We start from the raw sequence: 27,142 nt of genomic DNA on the forward strand, positions 1-27,142 counted from the left end.
AGAAGGGGAGATTTGCCTTATTACATTGCTGTCAACAGTGTGTTTACAAAATGCATGTGTTAACGCATATGTTTGTGCACACCGTTTTAACATATGTGTTAGCCTGGTGCTACTGTATACATTTTGTAAACAAACTGCTGAAAGCAATGTAATTAGGCAAATCTCCTCTTCTCAACTGTTTTGATGCATTTGAAAACACATGCATAATGTCAGGTGTCAGTGCACCCTCACAATGTAATTGTGTATGCACAGAAGTTTTTACATACATTTTTTATTAGATTAGGTGGGGCGAATAAAATATGTAGTTCGCAAACCCTTAGGATGCCCATCATAGCTTCTGACACCCAAAAAACCAACGCTGATTCTGTTAGGGTCCATTCATACTTTGTCCCTAACCCCGAATGCCAGTGATTGGCTTCTGCCTATGTTCAGGGTGTTTCATCATTGATGTCACTGTCCTATTATGGACAGTGACATTACGGGAATCCTCTCTCCTGATGAGCAATGTATAAATTCAGCAGAGGCCGGAGGGGATGCAGTACTGCTGCGTCTAACCCTCAGTAACTTCAATACCATCTGCTGCGCGCTTACCTCCGTATACTGGGGAGACGGAGGCAAAAACTATTCAGCGATATAAATGATGGGAAGTTTCCCGATGTATACGAAGGCAAGATGTGAACATAGCATTAGTATCTACCTAAGTCTTTAGCATAGCATGAGTAAGGCCTCATGCACACAACTATGGGGTTGATGATACAGATGCATAATTTGCAGCTGCACCATGGCTCCCGAAGAGGTCTCTGACTCCCGGCCACAGTGAGGAACGCACACCATGTCTCAACATACAGTGACTTAGCGGGGTGAAAGATAGGACAGTTTTTACGGCACGGGGGAAGCGCTCACTCCTTCTCCAACCAAGCGCATGCTACACAGTTATATGCATGAGGCCTACAAGTGCTTTCACACAGACCTATCAATATGTAGCCACACAGTATGGGAATACGGGTTGGCAAGAGATGGATCAATTGTACCTGCCTTTAACACTGCACATTAACCTCATCAGTATTATATATGACCATGAAATTCACACAAAGTAATGAAATATTCTGCACATTCCCGTCATATTATAGAGAAAGACGGCTGGGAATCTTACCGAAAATTGTGTTATTATAGGTCACTTATGTGGCTGACTTCATTACTTATGATAAAAAATACAAATGTTAATGCTGATTTTTAGTCACTGGGAATTCAAGCTAATGCAAAACAGCTGGAGGAAAATGTAAATGAGCTGAGTGCTAGATATACAAGTGCAATAGTCTGCGGAGTATCCCCTGCTACATATATTCCATCTACACTACTTGAATCAAGAGCAAAATTGATATGCAATCACTCGTCTGCTTGATGAAAGTCTAAAAAGAGAATGGGCCAGAGATTAGATTTAACCTGTGTTTCACCATTCCTAGGGACTGGCAGAAGTGGTTGAAAAATCGTGCGTAGTACAAGTGCATTACGGCATGCTCCTTTCCTCCAATGTACAGATCTACGGGCATCCAGAAATCAGCTAGAGATCGGTCAAATGGCCTGAAAAATAAAAGTGAAGGAAAAAGACTACATGAAAATACTAAATTAAGTATTGTAAATCCAGTCATTTGGCAAACTATGTGTAGATCCTATCAATCTGACATGGAATAACAATTCTGCCATGTTTAGCTACCTAAAAGCTAAGTGGGTCCAGGGGGCTCAGATAGATAGAAATAAAACAAAACAAAACATATCTCTGCACAGACAAGTTGACTCATACATAGGAATGAAATTAAAGGAAATCTGTCATCAGGTTTTTTGCATTTCTACATAATGACAGGTTCCTGAAGCTATTTAACTATTGATCCCATGTATTTTTTCTTTGTTATATTAATCCTTTGGGCCTTTCACCTAAAAAAGACAATTTATAAATCCTCCTTGCCTCCTTGCCTGGAAAGTCACGTGGGCGTCTTCAGCAAACAGCGGGTCATGGTGTCATCCAGGAAAAGGTTCCTCAGCAATCCTTATTCAATTCCTCCCTTCTGTTATATTGTTGGACCTCTGGAATCAAATCCTGCACTTGTACCCTTTTCTCATTCCTACTAAAATGGAAGTGGGCGCAAAAATCTACACTGCGGCTTCACTGCACATGTGCATCTTTCTGGAGTTGCTGGTTGGTAACTGAGCTGTGCATCTAGCCAGCGGCCACAAGAAGGTGAGTATAATCACTGAGACTGAATGGAGCCTTGGTGTAGACTTCACTGCTTACTGTGCATGTCAGTAGAAAGGAGAGGGCCGTGAAATCCCAGTACAGGCGGTCTCCAACTTAAGAACACCCGACTTACAGAAGACCCCTAGTTAAAGACGGACCCCTCTGCCCCATGTGACCTCTGGTGAAGATCTCTGAATGCTTTATTATGTCCCAAGCTACAATCATCAGCTGTAAGGTGTCTGTAATGAAGCTTTATTGATAATATACAGTTTCGACTTGCATACAAATTCAACTTAAGAACAAACCTATGTGGAACCTATCTTGTATGTAACCCGGTGACTGCCTGTGTTCCATAACAGAGGTGGGAGGGATTGCTATGGATCCTTTTGCTGGGTGACATCATGACACCCTTTAATAGCGTAAACTACATAATTCAAGGAAAAAAAAAAAAAGAATCTTCAGTGTGGTAATTTTTGTCAGTCCCAGACTCAGCAGTCCCAGACTCAGCAGTCCCAGACTCAGCAGTCCCAGACTCAGCAGTCCCAGACTCAGCAGTCCCAGACTCAAATCCTGTCACTAATCCCCAGCTCCTCAAATGTGTAAAGTAAAAAAGCTATGCTTCACCCGCTAAATAGAACCCTCACCAATCAAAGGGGTTGTCAGCCTTAGAGGGTCTCACAGGGTGCTCCCGCGATCACTGCTTCAGATCGCGGGCGCACCTGTGTCCCCACGTGTGCCCCCGCGGCTGCCGCTGCTCCAGTCTTACCTATCCAGGCTCCTGATCCCCAGCGGACTGCCGTGCATGCCCCCGCCTCCTAGGACTTATTGCTGGGCCTGTGGAGTGAGCTTGAGTTCAAGGGCAAATGTCCATTAATGATAACTACGGTAGTGGTATTGTTACTATAAGCAGACCACCATGGTGGTTGCGGTAATATCAAATTCTGTAGAATCCATTTAGTAAAAGAATACATAAAAATATTGGATACACAATAAGAGAATGTATTTATGCCATGGGCTTTTCAGAGACTTTTGTTACACAAGTAATTGATTATGAACTATTTATAGCTGCAATCCAGAAACCTTTATGCAACTTGGCAGATTTAAAACTGTCCTTGTTTCCTACTGCGAGGAGAACACAGCTTTTGATAGAACTCTATAAGATACTGGTTGCCATGGTTTTACAATATTTATAAATCTCCCCCATCAAATTTTTGAGGACAACACCCATAGTTCAACAGCTCAATCAATCAAAAAAGTTAACTATATCCACAAATAGTCTTCTGTTCAACCTGGCCTCAAAAGTGGGGAGATGCTGGCAATTGAATGCTGTGAAGGAAAGATGCCAAGGCAACCGTGTGATGCCAAATGGGCATTGGACACATTGGGGCACATTTACTTACCCGGTCCGTTCGCGATCCAGCGGCGCGTTCTCTGCGGTGGATTCGGGTCCGCCCGGATTCATCAAGTAGTTCCTCCGCCGTCCACCAGGTGGCGCTGCTGCGCTGGAAAGCATCCGGATGCCCTGAAATTCACCGACCCGGACCTAGTGAAGGTAAGCGCGTCCCAAGCGACACATTTTCCGTTTTTAAATGCGCCGTTTTTCCCGAATACGTCGGGTTTTCGTTCGGTCACGCCCCCGATTTCCGCCGCGCGCATGCCGGCGCCGATGCGCCACAATCCGATCGCGTGCACCAAAATCCCGGGGCAATACAGGGAAAATCGGCGCAAATCGGTAATATTCGGGTAACACGTCGGGAAACCGCGAATCGGGCCCTTAGTAAATGACCCCATTGTGCACTGTGATGCCATCACAACTGTCCTGCTCACTGCAAAGCTACTGCTCCTCAACTGTGAAATATCGGTTAGGAAAGTATATCTGCACAAGCTCTTTAAGAATAAAAGATGACTCATCTGAAACCCGCCACATATCATACTATTATATATAATACAAAGCATGAAAGAAGTAATAAAACAACTATGTAATGAAGATCTTAGTATGAACCTGCTGCACCATAACCTAAACCAGTGATGGCGAACCTTTTGGAGACAGAGTGCCCAAACTACAACCAAAACCCACTTTTATATTGCAAAGTGCCAACATGACAATTTGAGCAGTAACCTATTGATCTCTGCTGTATCACAAGTTTCAATCGTATTGGCATCCTGAGGACACTAATACAATAGAAAACAGGAGACAGTTGGATTGTAGCTTCCCTCCAGGCTCCCCTGAACAGGAAGAATCAGGGGACCCAAAGCAGGAGCTCCAAAGGTAATCCATCTCTGCCCACACCTTCTTACTCAGCCTGTAGTCCTGGTAGCACTGAGCATGGAACGTCCTGGGCTGTCTTGGCCTTGAGTCCTATCTGGTAAATTCTGTGCTGGGTGCCCACAGAAAGGGCTCCGAGTGCCACCTGTGGCACCCGTGCCATAGGTTCGCCACCACTGACCTAAACCATAGTTCTAGACTAGTACATTAAAAGTAAGCCTGCTTCCATTCAATGACAGATGGTGTACCTTTCAGAGTTCTGAGGATCTGTGTATCTCAAATAGTACCAGGCCGAGTCAACAAAGGTATCCATTGTGTCCGTCTCTCTCATGGCTGTTCCAGAACACCTTAAAAGAAAAAGGTTGGATCTTTGAACTTGGTTACCTTGCTACATCAACATTATATAGTTATATCGATTTTGGATTTTTCCAAAGTTGTTTTCGACTCTATGACAATGGTCCCACCTGACATTTTTCGTCTGGTTCTCAATGCCATCTGCAGTTCAGTGTTTTACTGCAACTTTTGAGAAATGTTGCATACTTTAAACAAGCCCAATTCAATGTAGGTTCCACAAAGGTACACCCACCTGTCCCCATATCTCACTGCCTGATACAGCGCTGGGAATACGGATGGGTTGGTGCGGCCGGTCAGGAGCTAAACTCAGCGCAGCACCTGACAGGTGGTGGCGCTGGACAACGGAGGGGCCGCGGAAGTAAGTTCAGGTTTATTTTTTTTAAAGTTGTTATTCTTTGCAAGTTTTCGAATTTTTGTAAAAGTACAATAAACAAAACTGAATAACAAGATTGTCGACTATTACTCATCATTCACCACATTACAGGAGTATTAAATGTCATCGAAAAGTAACAGTCAGGATATTACATTTCCCATAATTTACATGTGGTATGTTATACAAGCTTCAGGAAAGAAACCAAAATATTGTAGCCAGTCCACTTGCTGAAACATGAATTATCGGTGAAGCTTAGAAAGTCAGACACACATACACCCTTACAGCAAGGGGCTTCAAATCCTGGTATTGATAATTCTATAATGAAAATAATACCAGAAAACTACACTTTATGAGAAAGATTTTGTTTGCTATTGTGTAAGTGATAATTTTTATAGAGTGTTTATTACCTTGGACATTTGCAGTTTACCCAGTCTGAAACTGTTGATAAGGGAGATGACCCCTTCCCTGAGAAGGTGGGCACTGTAGGCAAGACTACTGGTAGGTCATCATAGGGCACAGGGACAGTGCCACAGGTCGAGCAGTGGATAATGGGTATAGGAGTGCCCCAATAACGCTGCCTTGATATTAGCCAATCCCTTAGTTTAGAACTGGTCAGGTGACCTCCGACTCCTTCAGCTTGTGCTTGCTTGGTTATGGCATGGAAAGCATTATGCCTAGATAGTCCTGTAAACTAAAAAAAACAATGCGTGATAACTAATAGTTCCTTTAAGGTATGCATATCATATGATATATGTCCACTCCAGTAACTGGTAGACAGAACTGGTAATGACAGTCTGGATTACAATCCTCCCCTCTTTTTAATATGGGCTTACACTGCTTCACCATATAAAGTTATCTATGATTCTTCTTACTTATTCAGGCGTCTATATTATTAGTTTGTTGCATAATAGACTGTTTAGTACAGCGTTATTCAGGCAGTTGTGAGAAGAGAAAGCGAAACGGTTTTTTGTACCTTGTTAGGCAGTGGTTAAACAGATAAGAGATGAGAGTCCTCAGTTGTTAATTCCTTTATTGCAAACTAAAAAGGTTGAAGACAACTACAGGCAGTCCTTGCGTTACGTATAAGATAGGTTCCATAGATTTGTTCTTAAGTTGAATTTGTATGTAAGTCGGAACTATATAGTTTAGAATTGTAACCCCAGACAGAATTTTTTTTGGTCTCTGTGACAATTGGATTTAAAAAATGTTGGGTTGTCATAAGACACCTTTTATAACTCCTACTGCTGATTATTATAGCCTAGGGCTAAAGTACAGTGAATTTCCAAAATCCAGAGGTCCATTTGTAACTAAGTGTCGTCTGTAAGTCGGGTGTTCTTAAGTTGGGGACTGCTTGTACAAGCTTTCAAGCCTACTCAGCTCTCTTCATCAGGCATGGAAGACCTAAGTAGCCTCAAAATTGACATTAACTTTTTTAGTTAGCCAATAAAGGTATCAACAACTGAGGTCTTTCAACTTTTATCTATATCTACACTTACCGGCCACTTTATTAGGTACACCATGCTAGTAACGGGTTGGACCCCCTTTTGCCTTCGGAACTGCCTCAATTCTTCGTGGCATAGATTCAACAAGGTGCTGGAAGCATTCCTCAGAGATTTTGGTCTATATTGACATGATGGCATCACACAGTTGCCGCAGATTTGTCGGCTGCACATCCATGATGCGTATCTCCCGTTCCACCACATCCCAAAGATGGTCTATTGGATTGAGATCTGGTGACTGTGGAGGCCATTTGAGTACAGTGAACTCATAGTCATGTTCAAGAAACCAGTCTTAGATGATTCCAGCTTTATGAATGGCGCATTATCCTGCTGAAAGTAGCCATCAGATGTTGGGTACATTGTGGTCATAAAGGGATGGACATGGTCAGCAACAATACTCAGGTAGGCTGTGGCGTTGCAACGATGCTCAATTGGTTCCAAGGGGCCCAAAGAGTGCCAAGAAAATATTCCTCACACCATGACACCACCACCACCAGCCTGAACCGTTGATACAAGGCAGGATGGATCCATGCTTTCATGTTGTTGACGCCAAATTCTGACCCTACCATCCGAATGTCGCAGCAGAAATCGAGACTCATCAGACCAGGCAACGTTTTTCCAATCGTTTACTGTCCAATTTCGATGAGCTTGTGCAAATTGTAGCCTCAGTTTCCTGTTCTTAGCTGAAAGGAGTGGCACCCGGTGTGGTCTTCTGCTGCTGTAGCCCATCTGCCTCAAAGTTCGACGTACTGCGCGTTCAGAGATGCTCTTCTGCCTACCTTGGTTGTAACGGGTGGCGATTTGAGTCACTGTTGCCTTTCTATCAGCTCGAACCAGTCTGCCCATTCTCCTCTGACCTCTGGCATCAACAAGGCATTTCCGCCCACAGAACTGCCGCTCACTGGATGTTTCTTTCTTTTTCGGACCATTCTCTGTAAACCCTAGAGATGGTTGTGCGTGCAGTTTCTGAACCATGCCACGTTCAAAGGCACTCAAATCACCTTTCTTCCCCATACTGATGCTCGGTTTGAACTGCAGGAGATTGTCTTGACCATGTCTACATGCCTAAATGCACTGAGTTGCCGCCATGTGGTTGGCTGATTAGAAATTAAGTATTAACGAGCAGTTGGGCAGGTGTACCTAATAAAGTGGGCGGTGAGTGTATAATGGAAAGAAATCAATATTTATAACCTAACCCATGGTATGCACTGGCAGCAGAAAAACAACTGTGATGCACAGAGTTGTGTAAGTTAATGGAAATGCAAATGTTAATAAGTTTTGTACTATTGTGTCCGCTGGCAACTTCTGTATAAATAATAATTCACATACCTTTGCTGAATTTGTTATTTTCTCTGTACCATCTTCAAGCATTTCAATAACCTTAGAATAGGAAATACCCAATGCATCCGCTAATGTGGCATCTTCCAAATTTGTGCTTGGAATTCCTTCAAATAACAGTAACAAGTGATTTTTAAAGCAAAATATAAAAACAAATGGTCTACACACCTACATAGCCCAGGTCGGACGCTATCCTACATGCACCAGTGAGAAACTGTTGTTTTAATGTGTTTACAATAAAGGAAGGGGTATTAAAGGTAACCCTGATGTGCTATATTTTCTTGCTCTTAGCTACATACAACGGTGTTATATTTTTCTGGGTAGACACTAGAAAAATAATCGCAGCTGTACAGTAACTCATTGTATAGTAACTCATGCCATATATATTTGTGCTGTAGATCCAATAAAGCAGAACCTTCCCTCCAAGTTACACAGTTCTAATAAGATACATTAACAAATATTAAGAAACACATTCAATTAACTTACCTATTTTACAGTCAAGGTATCCCTCAAATTCACATTCCGCAGAAATGACAAGTGGAAGCTCTTGCTTAGTGAACAGATTTACAGCCGATACGCGAGTGAGACAATCTACAAAAGCAGACAAAAGAATTAACACTGGACGCGCTTTTTCGCAAACATATTTCCACAGAAGTGTCTACCATCATTTCATGAGATATGAGCATCCTGCACACAAACGTTTGTTATTAATGTGTGCTTGCTGTCCCTATATATTTCTATAGGCTTTTTCCGTCTTGTAGGGACGATGAGTTTACAAAAGTATTGTGTACTTGTAATAAAAAAGATTAATAAATAAAAAAGTAAACAGGAAAAGGAACCAAAAAAATAAGCCTTTTGTTGCATTCATTTTAGGCCACCGCAAGTTTGTTTTTGCATTTAAAATACCGTCCCATTGACTTTAATGAGAAATATGGCTAACTATATGATCATCGTATTTCTCACCAGACTCTGATTTGGCCATCGGACTGCAAGGTTCAAAATAGAACATGTCCTAGTTTTGGTGGATATAGCTCACTTACAGTGGCGTATTGGTTCTATACAGGAGACATCAGCATACGGCTGTTTTGAGGCACCAAAAACTAACCCAAGAAATGAAATGTATATAGTCATGTACATGAGGCCTTACTCTGATGTTTGCACAAATGCTTAAATTTTACAACATGTTGATATATTGTATTTGTGGCTACGACCGCTGAAACCTTCAAGTGTGCTACAAATGAAGGAAACTAGTACTGAGATGTGGCAGACCTATCTGCCTCCATCTTTATTTCAAAACCTTGGATTTAATGTTTCCTCTATAAAATAGTGTCACCCCTCATCCTCACAGACTGTAAGCTCTTGTGAGCAGGGCCCTCACTCCTATTGTTCCATATGACTGTCTGTACTCTGTAATGTAGTATTTTATTTGTATAGGTTCCCTATAATTTGTAAAGTGCTAAGGAATATAATGGCGCTATATAAAGATTATTATTATTAGAGCTGACAAAATAAAGCTCTCACCTTTGCCTGCTGTAAATGCTTCTTGTAGGGCTTCTTTAACCTGGCTATTACCATGCAGTAATCTATGGTTTGGTAAGATAGCAATATGAGATGCACCATAAATGGCCTCCGGGTTAAAGGCATAGGCAGAAATCCTTTCGCCAGTTTCAGAATTGTCCACCTGTGTTAAGATAATGTAAGACAGACTTACTGTGATGTATAAAGCAGAATACCAGCCCCCAAGGTTGGAGAACTGTTATGTGCTGCCATTAATGAACTTGGTAGCAACAATGTGAACTAGATTACAAGACATATGTGCCTTCCTGCTTCATTATACTCTTCTGATTAGGCACCGTTAATGGAAGTGTCTCCACTTCCATGGAAAGAGCTCTCTCCACTGACATCAGGCCAGGGACACAATATCAGAAAGAGCACCTAGAGAACTGTGACTGCCAGCACCACAACTCAATAGTGACCCCCCATCACTGGTACAAGCTCCCAAGACATTATGGGGTAGTTTGGCATAGACCCAGTCACTATGAGAAGGTTTAAGGCCATCACCCTCCCTGTGCCTACTACAATCCTCCTAACTCTCTCACTGGGAAGCAGAGAGAAGTATCTCATTTGTTTATCTTGTCACAAAAAAGTGGCTGATTGACAACATTGAGAGATAGAAAAATGGAAATGTTTTCAATGAGTAAGAAGCAAAGAGAAAGTGCCCAACAGTGCTGTAATATTTAGCTACTATAATTTATGCAAATCAGTTGGGAGATATATCCCCCAAGTAACTAATATGAGCACCAATTAAAGGCTGAACCTATAATCCACTGTCTCTGAGCAGCTCAGTAATACCATCTCCAATTACCGTATGTGTAGTTTTTGGTTCCTTTACTAAAAAAATAATATTAGTTATTTGATACAAAACATGTCATCGCTTGATTAATTAGAATACTAAATAGCAACACTTCTATATTGCAATATTTAATACTCATCACTTTATCTGATCCAGCCCAAATAAAACCTGTAGATGGCAGAGCCATCATACCATACCATGGCAACCTGAATCATCCTTATGGTCACACTGGCCCACATTTATTTTTAAGTGTTTGCACCAGTTTTCTGTCTGACTTTGCACTAGAAAGAACGTGCAAACTTCTTCCACATGTATTTATAACGTGTCTGTGCCAGTTTTGTCAGAAGACAGAAAATATGTGCAACGAAAGGGGTGCTTCAGTGCTTAGTCAGACTGTGCACCACAATTCTGTAGCATAAAGAAAGTGCACAAAAGAAAAATGGTGCATTGTGCCAGAGCAGGGGCGCCAGATTCACGAAGAACGTGCACCACAATTCATGAATCAGGCGCTCTCCTCACACTACACAGGCAAACTATTTTTTATAAATGTGGGCCATTGTGTGTAACAGTCTAAAGACTAATTTCCATAATTCATTTACATGCCAAGAAAGGTCTGAAAAAGGCCAAAATATGGAGCAATAGAGGTTGACGATACAAGACAGAGAATCAATATCTGACGCATATCTGACGATACAAGACGAAGAATCAGTACCTGAACCACATGGTTTACAGAAAATCAACCACTTATTCTAAGCATTTGTTAGCTAAGCTCTGCTTTTCATCACAGAAACTTGTGGTACATTTCTTTTTACAGGCCATTATATCTTTTCTTAGGAAAACAAGTTTTAGAATCTTGCTCCGGCACTCCAGTCAGGCCCAGGCGCACCTCTGCTTTCCATAACACATGCCATGAGTGTCACTGCTATGGCGCTCTGTCCTAGCATAATTATGCACACATGCTATGTGCGTAAGCATATACTCCTCCCGGCTGCATGATGTCACTAATAAATTTGCAGAGAAGCGGCTGACGTCCACCGACTGCTGAATTTGTCAAATGGTTAGGGATGGTGGAGAGAATTGGAAATCATTTGAAAATTCAGTTGCAGTAAAGTACATTCTGTGAAAACCAAATTGTAAGGAGTCAATAAGAGAGCAAGCAGATACCCTGTTTCCCCTAAAATAAGACATCCCCCGAAAATAAGACCTAGTACAATTTTGTTCAGACTTAGAAATATAAGGCCTTCCCTGAAAATAAGACCTAGCGGCCGCCATTGCAGCAGCTCCCCCTGTGCCATACATTAACATTAGTAAATCATTTAGATGCTGCAGAAGGTTGTGACATGGGGAAGAATTCATGGGATAAAATCACTGGCTGTTGGGCTGCAAATGTGATACCAGCAGCACCAGGATAAGAAGGGTCATTTATGGAAAGTGCTTTTACTAAACATGAGAGATAGGGGCCAATGATTCTAATAGTAATGGAGTCACAAGAAACACAGCTGGAAATTCAGATTTTGGAGAGTTATGAGGATGTTTGAGAAGTAGATTTTTTGTTCAACAATAAATGTAAATTCTTGTTCATAGAAAATAACACATCCCCTGAAAATAAGACCTAGTGCCTCTTTAGGGGCAAAAATTTATATAAGACACTGTCTTATTTTCGGGGAAACAGGGTATTAATACCCGGACATCAATTTCCTGAATGTACAATTAGACTATGAAAGAGAAGAAAAGAGGGGAATGGATGGTTATTTTCAGGGGGGTTACATAATATTTACTAAACATGTTTGAAGAGATGAATGGCTCCTCTCTAAAGGAGGTTTCCCATGAAAAAAAGTTCTCAAATTTGAATCCCCTAGTGATGTTTACACAATAAAGATCATTTTTAACTCCTTACTTTGCAATTTTAGTTAGTTGTATTGCTGTTTTTGGTTTTATCACTCCATCAACAGTGTAAGAAGTGTAGGTCAGTGTAAGAATCCTGAGTGTGGGCAGGGACCTTTTAAGCAGACACTTCATGATTTGTCTGTGCTATGAGATGCTGTGTGCTGACAATGTGCTTAGATTGTCATAGTACAGGGTTTATCTACACTATTATTTCTCTTCTGAACATTCTACTGGCATCTGACACATAGAAGAAGAGAGATGAGATGACACAAATCAGAGTTGAGTAATGATGAGAGTCATGAGATGAATATAAAACACAATGAGCTCTGCTGTGCTAACCCACCTTATCAATAGAGCACACAGTCAGCTCTGCTATAAAGACCTTATCTGTATGTAGCTAGTACAGTAATTCTCAGCTTGTAATTCTCAGCAAGTAATTGTAGCTTGCTGGCAGGAAGTGCCTGTGTCTGAGCTGGTCTTGTAACATAGGGGGAGAGGGGGCAGAAGGCATAGAGCACTGCAATGTGCAGATAAGAGAAGCTATTCATGAAAGAACCCGACCATAGCCAGAAGATTTACGGACATGTCGAGGGACAACCAAAATTGTAAATTCCAGGACTCATGGGGAGACAGCCTGGAATTAGATCTGTGAAATGCTGTATTTTTGTTAATAAGAATGAATTAGACAATCTATTGTCTTGTTATCCAGATTATATTTAAGAATCTTGTCTTCATGGGAAATAATCCTTTAAGGGAGCCCAAATGAAATGCTTGGTAGGAGGCCGGACATATGTCTGTCCTCAAATAACATGTTGAATGTACACGGTTAGGATTTGTATACTAGTATAAATAAAATTTAAAAATAAATCTTATAACAAATATGGGACTAATTACCTTTAACATGCAATCAAAAAAGCAGCCAGAGCAGTCACCAATCCAGTTAGCCTGCATGCTTCTCACACCATACCATTCAGGGAGATCTGCTAATGCTGCTTTCATTGCCTGCAACAAATATAAAAAGTAATATATGTAATATATGTAAAAGTTATATGTATATATATATAACAGGAACCATGTGAAATAATTACTATATATAGTAATAATTTCACATGGTTCCTGTTTAAAAATAGTTTTAAAAAGTGGGGGGCTCTCACTGTTTAGGTTCAGACCTAAGTTTAGGCAGATCAATGTTTACCATAAAAGGCCTATTCAAACATTTACTGCCATTTTCTTAGATTAGGGTCCCTATGTTTAATGGTCATTCCCCCAGAAAACCCCTGTGACAAATGACTTACATTTCAACCAATGATTTTAAAATTTAAAAATAAGATACAATAACACACAAGTTATAACTTAAAGCCGGCACAACATTGCCATGAGGCATATCATTACCATTAACATCTTAAAAGAACGTAACAGAATAGTGAATCATGGTGTAGTTAAGGATGTTGGCTCACAGGCTGAGCCCTCTACATAAGTACTTGGTGCCTGCTGTATAATGCCTAACACAGATGCTGAATTACTGAAGTATGAAAAAGCTACAGGTGTCAGAATATGGAGAAACAAAGAAATGTTCTTTTTATACAAAAGATTATAACATAATAAGACCTATATAAATTTGGTATCCCTGTGATCGTGCCAACCCAAAGAATAAAGAAGATGTGACTTTTAGCGTGCGCAATGAAAGTTGGAAAACAGAGCCTAATAGAAAATCGTGCAAATACATTTTTTCATCAATTTCACAGCATTTGGAATTTTCTTCCAGATTCCCCAATACATTGCATGGAATATTAAATACTGTCCCTGTGAAGTGATATTTGTTATGGATTTCCAAAGGAGGGGAGAAAAAACTGAAATGCAAAAAAGAAAAAGGGCACCGGTGGCAAGGGATTAATACAATATATGAAGCATTGAAATCTGACGTATGCTTTTGATATATTTTCTTTAGAAGGTTCTACTGGTAATAGCCCTCTCCAGCCAAGTTTTGGTAATTAATTATATGGAGATCTTCATTGAAGAACATCCCTCTAATAACACACAATTCCCTAATACAAGATTTTCATTTTACTTAGACTACCTCTTTGCAATATAAAAGTTCATAAAGTATTTGATTTATCACCCATGGCTGTTTTAGGAGGATTCTTGGAAATGTAAGTTCTTACCCTACAAAACAATGGTTTAAATAAAAACAAACAAAAAAAGCCTTCAGAATTAGACAATGACATATTTGACAGTATTTCCTGAAGAACACTTCCAAGCATACAAGTCCGGTGTCTCTGTGGAATGGAAGCAGCAGCCAGGTAAAACATTTCTTTAGGATGAAGATTGGGATTATTCTAGAGAAACCCTATTTACAATGATACAGTAAGGCTCTGCTTACAATACATCTGAGACTACTTTTAGTACAAAGTAAAGAACAACTTACATATCAGTTCCATCTATCCGAGGAATCTAATTATTCCTCTGCTGTACCAGTATATATTCACATAGCTATTTTTTCACTACTGTACAGGATATGCTCCAAAATACTATTTATTTAGGATACAGTATATAATAATAATCTTTATATATATAGCGTCATCATATTCTGTAGCACTTTACAGAATGTAGTGGACATATTAGTAAAACAGTCATATAGGTAACAATATAGTCACATGACATAGTAGGAATGAGGGTCCAGCTCTGAAGTGCTTAATATCTATGATTATGGTAATTTACTTGAAGATGTACAATATGTAACCAGAGCACTAAACAACCTGCACAAAAAGTCGTTTTAAAGCTCACATAAGAAAATAATCAGGCCAGGTCAAGAGGGTTACATACAGTAATATACAGGCAATCCTCGAGTTACGTTCTGTAGGTTTGTTCTTAAAGGGGTATTCTGAGAATAAGCAAAATTAATATTCAAATACCCCTTGAATATGTAAGTTAAAACAAGTAAAGTTAGTAAGTGCACCTCTGGACAAATCTATTTTTTTCCAGACAATTTTGGGTTCACAGGGGAACCAGGATGAACAATAAATCTTAATTGCGGACACTTTACAGTTGATCACTGCAGCCAGGGGCTAAAGTTTAATCCATCCCTGGGATCCTGACAGCTTCATCAGAGGTCGCAGTGGGCAGACAGGTCTGTCTATAACTAGGGGTTATCTATTCTCAAATTGGGGACAACACTAGGAGATTATTCATTAAAATCAACATGTTATATCTTCATAAAGAAGTAAATAAAATGTCAATCAGTAACAATAAACACATAATTTGTAAGGTAAAACATGTATTTGTATTGAAGATTCTCATTGTTATCCGCTTTGTGCCGTACATGGTGTAGGTGCTGTATGAAGAGGCCTCAAGAGCCAAATACCCACTGCTAATACCCGCTAATCAAGCGGTGCTTCCCGGAATGTCAATGGGGTCTTCGTCAGACCCGAAGCTTCATGGCATATGCAATTTTGTTACAAAAATCCAGTGGCTCATGGTAATGAATACTGTGTAAAAATGCCATATACTGCATTAAAGTATTATTACAGGATATGGTAGGAACAATTAGACCATTTAGGGTTAAAGTACACTAGAGGGTCTAAAAAAATGGTAAGAAAAAATTCAAGTCACACTGATTTCCCTTGAACTGATATAAAACATCGTAAACAGTAAAAATCACAAACATGTTAGGTATACCCACCTCTCAAAATGCCCGATTTATCACAATATAAAAACAGTTATTGCCGGCGGTGAACCCCTCAGCGGAAAAAACGCTTTTCTTTATACTATTTTACATCACATAAAAAAATGTAATAAAAAGTAATCAAAAAGGTTGCACAGTCCTCAACATGGTAGCAATGAAAACATCATCTTATTTCGTAAAAAAAAAATTACACCTCACACAGCTCCGTACACCATAGTAAAAAAAAATTATTAGCGTCAGAAGAAGGCATCATTTTTTTTCCCGCACACATTCATTTAATTTTTGAAAATGTATTAAAACACAATAAAATCAGTATCACCGTGATTGTACTGAACCAAAAAATAAAGTAGATGTATCATTTGGAGCGCACAGTGAAAGTCGTAAAAACTGAGCCTACAAGAGAGTGCCGCAAATGCGGTTTTTCACCAATTTCACCGTATTTGGAATTTTTTTTCAGCTTCAAGGTACACAGCATGGAATAATAAATAACATCGCTGAGAAGTAAAATTTGTTAAGAAGCAAATAAGTCCTCACACAGCTCTGTACACAGAAAAATAAACAAGTTATGGATTTTGGAAGGTGGAGAGCGTACAATGAACGAAAAAACGCTGTGTCGTTAAAGGGGTTTTCCCATTTCAAGAAATTATTGCTATTGTTTGAATAACAATGTATCAATTCCTCACAGATTTCTATATGTCTGCTTGGTGTCCTTCTATAGAAATTTTCATTGTCAACTTTCAGTGGACCGAAATCTGATCATGGTCACACAGGCGCGGGTCATTGTAACACACAGCTCTGATTACTCTCTGTGATACCAACCAACTGTGCACCATAGTCAGATTTCTGTCCAGTGGGAGTAAACATAGAAAATGTGTAAATTTGTTTAAACTCCAATTGTCACCGGGGCCAAATTTTTTTTGTCTGGATCTACAATTATAAAATATACAGTTTCGACTTACATACAAATTCAACTTAAGAACAAACCTCTGGACCCTATCTTGTACGTAACCCGGGGACTGCCTGTATCACTATAAAAACAATAACATTAATTTTCCGAAGTGGGAACACCCCTTTAAGTTATTGCCTCTATGGTTATAAGAATAGGGAAAAATAGGGACCCCTGAGGAAGCCAAACAGTGGCGGAACGCGTGGGGAGCTTAGCCCCTATCCCTCTCTATTGGACATGGTGATATCCGACCTCTAATTACTTTTGAAACAAATTTTCTTATTCATGCTGCTGTTTTTGAACTTGGAAGCAGAACACACCCAAACACTTAACATATAGGACAAACAATTCATGCTCACAGCATACCACACAGCATGCATAGGTCACCACCACCTATAGACACACTAGGGGATAGGTTGTGCATTGCATGAACTGGAGACACATTCAAACAGTTCATGCCAGGATCATTGCACACACTTTTTGTGCGGTTTTAAGTGTTTTTAAATGTTTGTCATATGTGAGATTAGAATGTAAAAATAAAAGTTATATTTTTTGAAAATTCAATATTCAGAATTGGTTACTACTAGCCGTTTAAATATAATTCCCCTCTTGCTTCTTTAAACTCATACAGAATTGTTTAGGGAACTGTGGCTATAATAGTCTAACTGTCCACACAAAGAATAGGGAAATATAACAATTATGAGTAGAAGTAGCTGCCCCCTCCCAAACATAAAGGAGGCCCCAACCATACAATTTGATGATCCTGTGGGATCCAGATGTCAAAAAAACACTTGTGTCCTATACAGTTGAGGTCAACCCCATTTCCCTGTTAGAAAGGCAGCGGAATGGTACCACAGTAACTTGGAATAATTCAATAATTCCTACTACAGTTTCATTATATTTGGTATGTATGTATGAAGGACAGTGTGATGGATTACAAGTAGCTAAAACCAAGTTTCTGCAATACAACATACCATCATACAAAGGTTTTGGGTCAAAAAAGGTGTCGTAAAACACTTGTTTGTAAAAGGACATTAACAGACACCTAGACTTCCTCATGTCATCACAGGATCGGCAAGGGCTATCCTGGAACCATTCTCGGGGAAGTATAACTTAGTTTAGAAAATAGTAGTTCTTTGGGGATCCCTAGTAGATGGATTGATTGTTTTTTTCTGCTTCCCCAGGCAACAAACTTATATCGGCATTTAATGTAATTCCTCTAATTTTTGCATGGTATTTTTTTAATTTGTTGTATTTTATGTTAATTTCTTATGATAACCCCTTTGTTTGTAAGCACTGTCCTTGTTTATATGAAAACTTCATTTTAATAAGAGCATTCTTGTGTACCTAAATTTATAGTTTAACCTAGTGAATATAATAGTATATTTGGGCATTGTCTAATGCAAAATGTCTAGCCAGCCTTATATATGATGTGTGGATGCAGCTAACCCGTGAGGGGTAAGGAGCTTTCACCCCTCCTCCTCCCGGTTACAGCCGGGCTAACACGTTCATGACCAAAGTCTGTGTTCCTGACAGCCTCTTTTCCGTATGTTCTGCTACTACAGGGGAAACTATCAACAGATTTGTGTTTGGGTAGCTTTACTATGCGGTTACACCCATACACACTGAACCTACACCGCTACAAAACATAAATTTATGTTTTCTCTCTATCTGAAATAAATTTGTTCATAAAACAGTTTGAAAATAGTTATTTGCAGTGATGCATCATCTCTTAACCTAATGGTGAAACACTGGTGAAAGAGAGAGTACACCTGTTATTTTTGCGCTAATCCATTCTTATCTTCATTACTGTGATGCCAGTTGCCTACGAGCGGGTTTGCTATAATAAACTTGCTCAGTGAACATGCCTAATTTATACGACACAACCTACAACTACTGAGAATTTTACAGTAGGTTACTGTCAGGGAAATTCAACATGTGCTCAAGGAAGTTTCTTGAAACTGGAATATTAAAATCTTTCCAGAATAAGTTTGGCTCATCTATCCATCCTACTAGAATGCACGGATGAGCCATTCATAGCACTTATTACTGCTCGCAAATCTCTACTAACTGTACTCTCCTGCATCTCTTAGTACTCTCAATAATCTGTCCTCCTATCTCCGGGATTTTGCTCAAGCTGCACCAGTTACGTTCCTACAACCTAACACCACATTTTTATATGCCAATAAAACACATAAGCTGGACTACCAGTTGTACCATGCACAAAAAATGTGCTAAAAACCGAACTGGGCTTATACTTGAGTCTATAAAAAAGAAAAAAACAGACTTTGTACTCACCTTTCCGACGTCCCCAGGCAGGTCCTTATTTTTTCTTCTGATGCTCCGGATGCGGCTCACTGCCCGCAGCCGCTGCACAATCTATGACGTCAGTCGCTTGCTCACATTATATTGTGTGTCCTCTGATGGCGGCGCAAACACTATGATGTTAGCAAGTGGCTGACATCATGGTGTGTGCACTGGCAGCGTGCAGGAAGCCGGAGACGTAGCTGGAGCACCGGAAGAAAGAAGAGGACCTGCGGGAGGTGTAAAGGTGAGTACAGAGTTGTTATTTTTTATAGGTTGAGCATACTCAGGGCAGGGGGCGGCAATATACTAGGGGGCATGGTCTACCAACTATATACGAGGGGGACATGGGCTGCTGGCTGTATACTAGGGGGCATGGGCTGCTGGCTATATACTAGGGGGCATGGGCTGCTGACTATATACTAGGGGGCATGGGCTGCTGGCTATTTATTAGAGGGCATGGGCTGCTGGCTATATACTAGGGGGCATGGGCTGCCGGCTATTTACTAGTGGGCAAGGGGTGCTGGCTATATAATGAGTGGAGGCTGTGACCAATGCATTTCCAAACCTGGGCTTATATTTGAATCAATAGGTTTTCCAGGTTTTATGTGTTAAAATTAAGTACCTCGGCTTATACTCGAGTATACACAGAATATAAACATACACACTGCCTGGTAACTTTTAATGTCCAACCTTGTTTTATGTAAAATGGCTGGAACCATGGATAAAATAAGCAAATTTATCTCCAATGTAACAGTAAGCTCATACCAACAGGGCATCTATTCCTAGAGCATACCATATTTATTAGTTTATTATTCTGTAATGTCTGATTATGTCTGTACACATACTTGATTTGTGCAATGAAAAAAAAATTCATACATGCACATGAACCACCACGGTTTCTTTAGCAGATCCCCTGTGTGGCAATGACTGTGTTAAAGAACACTAGCTGCTACTGGAAGAAATCTCACTGTATTCCGTAGGGTAACACAATTTCTGACAATCACAAAGCTCCTCGAAACATAGATATTTAGCATCAAAGACCAACATGTGGAGGACGGTCACCATGGCAACCGCTTATGTCTGCCCGAGACTCTAAAATTTGCAAAGCTGCTGATTTGAATTACAATGCTACAAGTTACTTTACTCTCTATATTTTGTGCATGTGTGTCTATTAGACTGATTAAGTGTCAAAATTCTGCTAGTAATTAGTTCTTAGCAGTAGGAGAGCAGAGAGACAAAAATATTAACCCAGTCTTAAACGTTGACTACACCTTGGCTTTTACAACATCCCCACATCCCCATCCCCACAAATATATGTAGAATACAGGCGGTCCCCTACTTAAGAACACCTGACTTACATACCACCCCTAGTTACAAACGGACCTCTGGATGTTGTTAATTTACTGTACTTTAGCCCTAGGCTACAATAAACAGCTATAACAGTTATCACTGGTGTCTACAATGAAGCTTTATTGTTAATCCTGGTTCTTATGACAATCCAACATTTTTAAAATCCAATTGTCAAAGAGACCAAAAAAAATTTGGCCGGGGTTACAATGATAAAGTATAGAGATCCGACTTACATACAAATTCAACTTAAGAACAAACCTACAGACCCTATCTTGTATGTAACCCGGGGACTGCCTGTATATAATAATATTTAGTAGATTTTACATTACAGTAGTAATAGTAAACTTATCACTTATCCTTTAGGTATGGACTCTGTATAAAAAAAAAAAAAAGTAAAAAAAATTATCATATACTCACTTTTTCTGGCTCCCCAAACCAGCAGTAAATTATACATTTACTTTATTCTTTGGTTCGGTCCGATCACGGCGATACCGCATATACGTCCCCACAGATGGCAATACATGCAATACAAATGTTCTATCTTTCCCCGTGTGCACGGCCGTGCACCGTGAATCCCAATGGAGTGGGGAGGGGAGCGCAGTGCTCACGTGTGTCCCGTATGCCCAGGACGTGGGTTCACGTGCATGTAGCCTCATACAGGTTTTATTGTCTTTTAATACATTTTCAAAAATTAAATCAATGTGTACAGAAAAAAATTTTTTTGCCATCTTCTGACGGTAATAACTTTTTCATACTTCGGTCTACGGAGCTTTGTAAGATGAGCTGAGCAAGAGGAATCTACAATCGGATCTGCTTCTGATGACCTCATCCAAAAATGCCCACTCTATTAAAATATAATAATTATCACCTCAACCTCTATAAAAAGAACAAATCAAATAGTTTTTTTAATCATTGTGTCAAACATTTCACAAAATATTACAAAAGAAAATGATAGCTGAAAGTATAAAAGTATGGGTGTTTGTATACAGTGATAGAAAGATTTGTTTTCTACATAAATGACCCAAACAATAATCTAAATAATTTTTTTAGCCTCTTTACATTGCATAAAATATTAAATGGTGCCAATAGGGAGTATATTATGTACTGTAGATAGCAAACCCTTGTTTGATTCTTTAAATTAAAAATAAAAAAGTATGGCTTTTGGAAAACAAGGAGTGAAAAGTGGAAGGTATTACTAGCTTCAAACTCATAGTTAAAGCAAATGTATTATGTTGTATATAAAAATGAAGTAAAGTCCAAGTCAGCACAATCTTATAAACTCCTAACAAGGAGGGGTGCAGCGCCCCCACAGGTTCTGGCTTGATCCTCTTGTAGGTGTAAGAAGTAAAAAGCAGGCAGCACTCCGTGGTTCCAATTTTAAAAAAGAGGTGAACTTTATTGAACAAATGGCGTCATTTCGGTGTATGACACCTTCATCAATCTTGATGAAGGTGTCAAACACCGAAACGTCGCCACTTGTTCAATAACGTTCACCTCTTTTTTAAAATTGGAACCACGGAGTGCTGCCCGCTTTTTACTTCTTATAGATAGATAGATAGATAGATAGATAGATAGATAGATAGATAGATAGAGTGTACCAGATAAAGCATACACAAAATCGATTTTTAGAACCTCACCTTTGCATACACTGTTGTTTTCAAGAACCACTGTTTTAAATACTTTTGCTCCACTTTTGCTCCAGAACGCCACGAGCATCCGTTTTCATCCACCTGCTCATTAGCAAGAACAGTCTGATCTACAGGATCCCAATTAACTAGGGCCTGCAATCAAAAGAAAAAAATCTGCTTAAATGATTTAAGGACATTCAAGTAAACAGCTACTGTTACATTTTCAAGGTTGTAACAGTATATTGAAGCTTACTTATATAAAAAAAAGATATGTTTGCCATCGCAATGATCAGAATTCCTCGTGTAGCAGAATGTAAAAATCTTAACGGTTTTCCATACGATTGATATAAATAACATTTAAAAAAAGTGAACCTGTCATCAGGATTTCATATTTTCACCTAATGACAGCTTCCATATCCTTTTAATACTGCTTCTCAATATGCTTTTATAATTAACATTTGTGGATCCACTGACTTTTAAAAATTGACAGTATACCTGGCTCTCTGCCAGAAAATTGCATTGAAAATTATTATCTGTTCACTGGTCTCATAACGCTACTTTCTAATCCCTCATCCCCCTTGTGCAGATTTGAGGTGACACAGATTTTTTTGCAGCACAGGGTCAGCTCATGTCTGCAGCAGGGAGCAAGAAGTAGAGCAATGTGCAGATAATGATGATGACTTCTTCAATGATGTCAGAAGCCAGATAAACATTACAGTGTATATACTTTTAAAAGTGAGTGGAACCATCAACGTTAATAATAAAAGCAGAATGGGAATAAGTAGTAAAAAGATTATGGGGACCTGTCAGGTGAATATGAAATCCTGATCACAGTTTGCCTTTTAGTTATGGTTAGGTTCTGACCTAAAAACTAAAGTTTTGGTTCACAATAACTGAAGTAAAAAACTGTTTAAATAAAGCACATCTATCTTGGCAGCCATGCTGACCCAGCTTTCCCAAGGTCCTGAATGTTATACTTGTTTTTTCAGCAAAACAAGTCACCAAGATATGATCCCGCATCAGTGTAGCTACAGCATTCTCAAAGTATGTTTTCTTAATAGTGCATCAAATCAATTGGTAGGTTTCCTTTAAAGCTTGATGAAGAAGTTCCTAGTTTTTCTGGTTTCCCAGTACATTGCATTAAAGTACAGACCGACAGCAGACCCCCTAATTTGTGTTGCATGGAAGCCACCGCAGCTGCGCCACAATAAGGGTCTTAGCACTCTCAGCAGGGTTCTGCAGCATTGATTTTCATTTGCTTAAAAACTAAGCATGTTAATACCTACAGAGTATCATTATATGCTACTTACTTTTCTGACCCTTGGGGTTTTAATTCTTCAGACCAGAGCAATAATGTGTGGTTAGAACTTAGCTAAAGCCTAGAGCTTTACAATACCTAGAGGTGTTGTATGATCATAATGCACAAAACAACCAGTGAAGATAATTATAAGATCATCGCTGCAGAGCCTAAAGGTTAAATTGTTTATTCTTTAAAGTTGAAATGATTCAACGCTAAAAAAAATCTATACTGGAGCAATGCAATAGCTTCAGTTACATAATACATTGTTAATGACAGAGCTTCAACTTTTCCAATTGGGAACAGCCTAATAATAGCGCAGAGAAGCCAAATGAATTTATATTTCCAACAGATTCCCTATAAACACATGAGCAGCTATTTTTACATCTGTACTTTAGGCTCAGCTCCAATTTCAAACAGACAGGGCTTCTGCATGCAGGACCTATTTTGTGGGTGTGTCATTCAATTAGGTGATGTGACTGAGGGGACTGGGTCTCTTCAGTGAAGCAGCTCAAATCCAGCCACCTTAGCCACAGCACTGTGTTCAGAACTGGCAAATGGCACAAGCGCACATCTATTTGACATTCGGTAGCTGCAGTGACTGATCACAATTTGACACGCCGGGATTACCTAAAAAAGAGACTTTTAAAAAGCAGCTTCTGAAACTCATTCCGGCTGGTGTCCGGGTGCCTAACTCCAGGATCCAGTAAACTTCACGTATGTGGAGGCTCCTGGTCTAATCTCCGACCCTCTGTGGGAGGGTCACTTGTTCAATTGGAATGACCCGAAAACCGGAGAGATCACCGTTATGTGTAAACCTATATGAAGTGTAGAGGGCTACAATATCACATCTCCTGGCCTTACAGGAGGTGGATTTCCATTTGAAAAATTATAGTCATTTTTCAGAGCAATTAATTAATTATGTTTTGGATGTTCTCTTGTTCCATTCTATTGACTAACAATTTTTTGGTTTGTTTGGGGTTTCTATTTTCAATGTCAGGGCTGCCCAAGACGCTCAAAATTTCCCCCTACATTAGCCATTTTGCAAGTTGCATGTTTTGAGGAAAACGTTGTATACACCGAGATGAACGCATACTCAATGCATATAAAATGGCTAGGTCGTTACATCGACGATTATCTAATTGTATGGTCGGGTCCCCATTGTCTCATCTCTGACGTTGTAAACTATTTGAATCAAAAATCCTTACAATCTCAAGTTTATACACACCTATTCCCAATCACATATTGCATTTCTGGATAACAACACATCTGTACAATAGATCTTTATCAAAATCCCAATCCTTTTCATGTTATTTCTAATTTACCCAAAGTGGAATTTATCAGGGCCAAGTGTGCATGTTCTACTCAAACCATTTACAACAATACTGCAAATCAAATTACACAAAGATTTAATGTTAGGGGCTACAGTTAAACCAACACAGGATAGTACCCTAGAATCTAGAACAGAATAATTACATACCAGTATTAGGAGGCAAACAGCAAACATGCACAACAAGAAAAGACACCCTATTATCTTCAGTACTGTATATAATAATCATTACCGTTACATTATTCAGATAGATAAAAGAATCCTACCACTACGGATCTACCTATTAAGGTAGATCCGGTGGTAGGTGCATCTAACGTATGTAAGGATAGCCCTTTTTAGGGCTAATCCTTTACTCCCTTCTGTCTTTGCTAATCTTTAATCTAAAGAGGCCAGTAGCCTCTTTAATCCTCCTACCCAGACATCTTGAGCGCACAGCCAGTGTTCTGCGCAAGCGCAGTAGCTCCGGCTTTGGAGCTGAGATCGCGTAGCCGCTGGCCGGTGTTTTGCGCATGCACTGAAGATGTCTGAGTAGGAGGATCAAAGAGGCTATTGGGCCTTGGAGTAGCCGCTTCATGTAGCCTCAGCACCAGCTACTCCATGCCCCTGTAGCCGTTTTAGAAAATTTGCATATTATATATTATAGATTAGCAAAGATAGAGGGGAGTAAAGTATTAGCTCTAAAAAGGGTTATCTTTACATACGTTAGATGCACCTACCACTGGATCTACCTTAATAGGTAGATCCGTAGTGGTAGATTTCCTTTAGACGTTATATCCCCATTTTATATCAAGACGATATTTTAACAAAGGTCCTCAAGTACGGAGTTTGATTTGCATGACTTAATGCCCCTTCACCCAATGGTTTTTCTTCGAAACCCACTAAATCATCTTGTCTTAGATACATGGTTAGCTCCAAATGTGGCCACTCCCATTGTTACGCGTGTCATTATGTACAACAGTCTACTTCATTTGTCTCATCTCACACTAGTAAACCTTACACCAATAACCCGTTTACGACCCGTGACGTAATATCACGTCACGGGTCGGGCGCGGGTGCATGGAGAGGGTCACGCGCTGAGCCCTCTCCATAGCCGGTAACTCTTTGCTGCATATTGCAGCAAAGGCTTACCGGTAACACCCGCGATCGGTGCCAGCACCCAAAGAATAAAGTAGACATGTCATTTGGGGCGCACAGTGAAATCCGTAAGATCCAAGCCCACAAGAAAATGGCACAAATGCGTTTTTTTACCAATTTCACTGCATTTGGAATTTTTTTCCCCGCTTCCCAGTACACGGCATGGAATAATAAATACCATCTCTATGAAGTGTACGTTACGCAAAAAACAAGTTGTCACACAAATAAAAAAAGTTATGGATTTTTGATCATGGGGAGTGAAAAATGGGCAAGGTCCTAAATTGTGAAAGTGATCATATTGTTTACTTAGCCACATGTCAGAGATGCAACCTGCAATATGTAGGTTGAACGATACGTAAACTGAAGAATAGATTGTCAGAGCATATCACAGACATCCCTTCTAATAAGGAACTTACCTTCAGCCAAAGTATATCAGGTTTGTCCAAACACTTTCCACACAACAGTGATCTCTCCGTTTTACGGGTCATTCCCATTCAGCGAGTGCCCTGTCCACGGAGGGGCAGAGATTGGACTAGGATCCTCTACATGCGTGAGGCGTACGGGATCTTAGAGTTAGGCACCCGGACACCTGCCGGAATGAATTTCAGAAGTGACTTGCTATATTTATACTAGGATTACTAGGATTACTTTGCTTAAAGAGGACCTTTTACCACTTCAAACATGTGGAGGAGAACATACCATGTTATCGGGGCTGCTACACAGATTCAGAGATACTTCACATTTTCTTTCTAGCTCCCACAATTGCCGAGATATTAGTCCCAGTATCTGACCATTAAAATCCTTTGTACTGTCAGAGAGGAGGTGCTGTGAGGTGGCATGTGTTATGCTAATCTTCTGACAAACAGAAGAGTATCATTACACATTGCTACCTCTACTCCAGCCCTCCTCTCTGACAGTGGAATGGATTGTAATGGTCAGATACTGTGACTGATATCACAGCCTACCTCTACATTGCTACCTCTACTCCAGCCTCTCTTCTCTGACAGTGGAGAAGATTTTAATGGTCAGATACTGTGAATGATATCTCAGCAACCATGAGAGCTAGGAAGAAAATTTTAAGTGCCACTGAATCTCTCTAGCAGCCCTGACAGCTTGTTATGTTCATTTCCACATGTGTGAGCTGGTGAAATGTCCTCTTTAATGT

The 27,142-nt window shown here is 39.9% G+C and overlaps 1 protein-coding gene across 3 annotated transcripts in view; it reads right to left on the bottom strand.

The window, feature by feature from the left end:
- Nucleotides 1-27,142, bottom strand: part of LARS2 (leucyl-tRNA synthetase 2, mitochondrial) — a 156,096-nt gene that overhangs the window by 47,448 nt on the left and 81,506 nt on the right. For all 3 annotated transcript variants that reach the window (XM_072153401.1, XM_072153402.1, XM_072153403.1), the window contains 8 exons: nt 22,226-22,369; nt 13,198-13,305; nt 9,585-9,744; nt 8,550-8,654; nt 8,055-8,170; nt 5,634-5,917; nt 4,748-4,846; nt 1,444-1,581 (listed from right to left, as the gene is read on the bottom strand). In XM_072153401.1, coding sequence (XP_072009502.1) covers nt 1,444-1,581; nt 4,748-4,846; nt 5,634-5,917; nt 8,055-8,170; nt 8,550-8,654; nt 9,585-9,744; nt 13,198-13,305; nt 22,226-22,369 — 1,154 coding nt within the window. The remainder of the gene's footprint in view (nt 1-1,443; nt 1,582-4,747; nt 4,847-5,633; nt 5,918-8,054; nt 8,171-8,549; nt 8,655-9,584; nt 9,745-13,197; nt 13,306-22,225; nt 22,370-27,142) is intronic.

This window comes from Engystomops pustulosus, chromosome 5, assembly GCF_040894005.1.
Source record: "Engystomops pustulosus chromosome 5, aEngPut4.maternal, whole genome shotgun sequence".
Classification (NCBI taxonomy): Eukaryota; Metazoa; Chordata; class Amphibia; order Anura; family Leptodactylidae; genus Engystomops; species Engystomops pustulosus.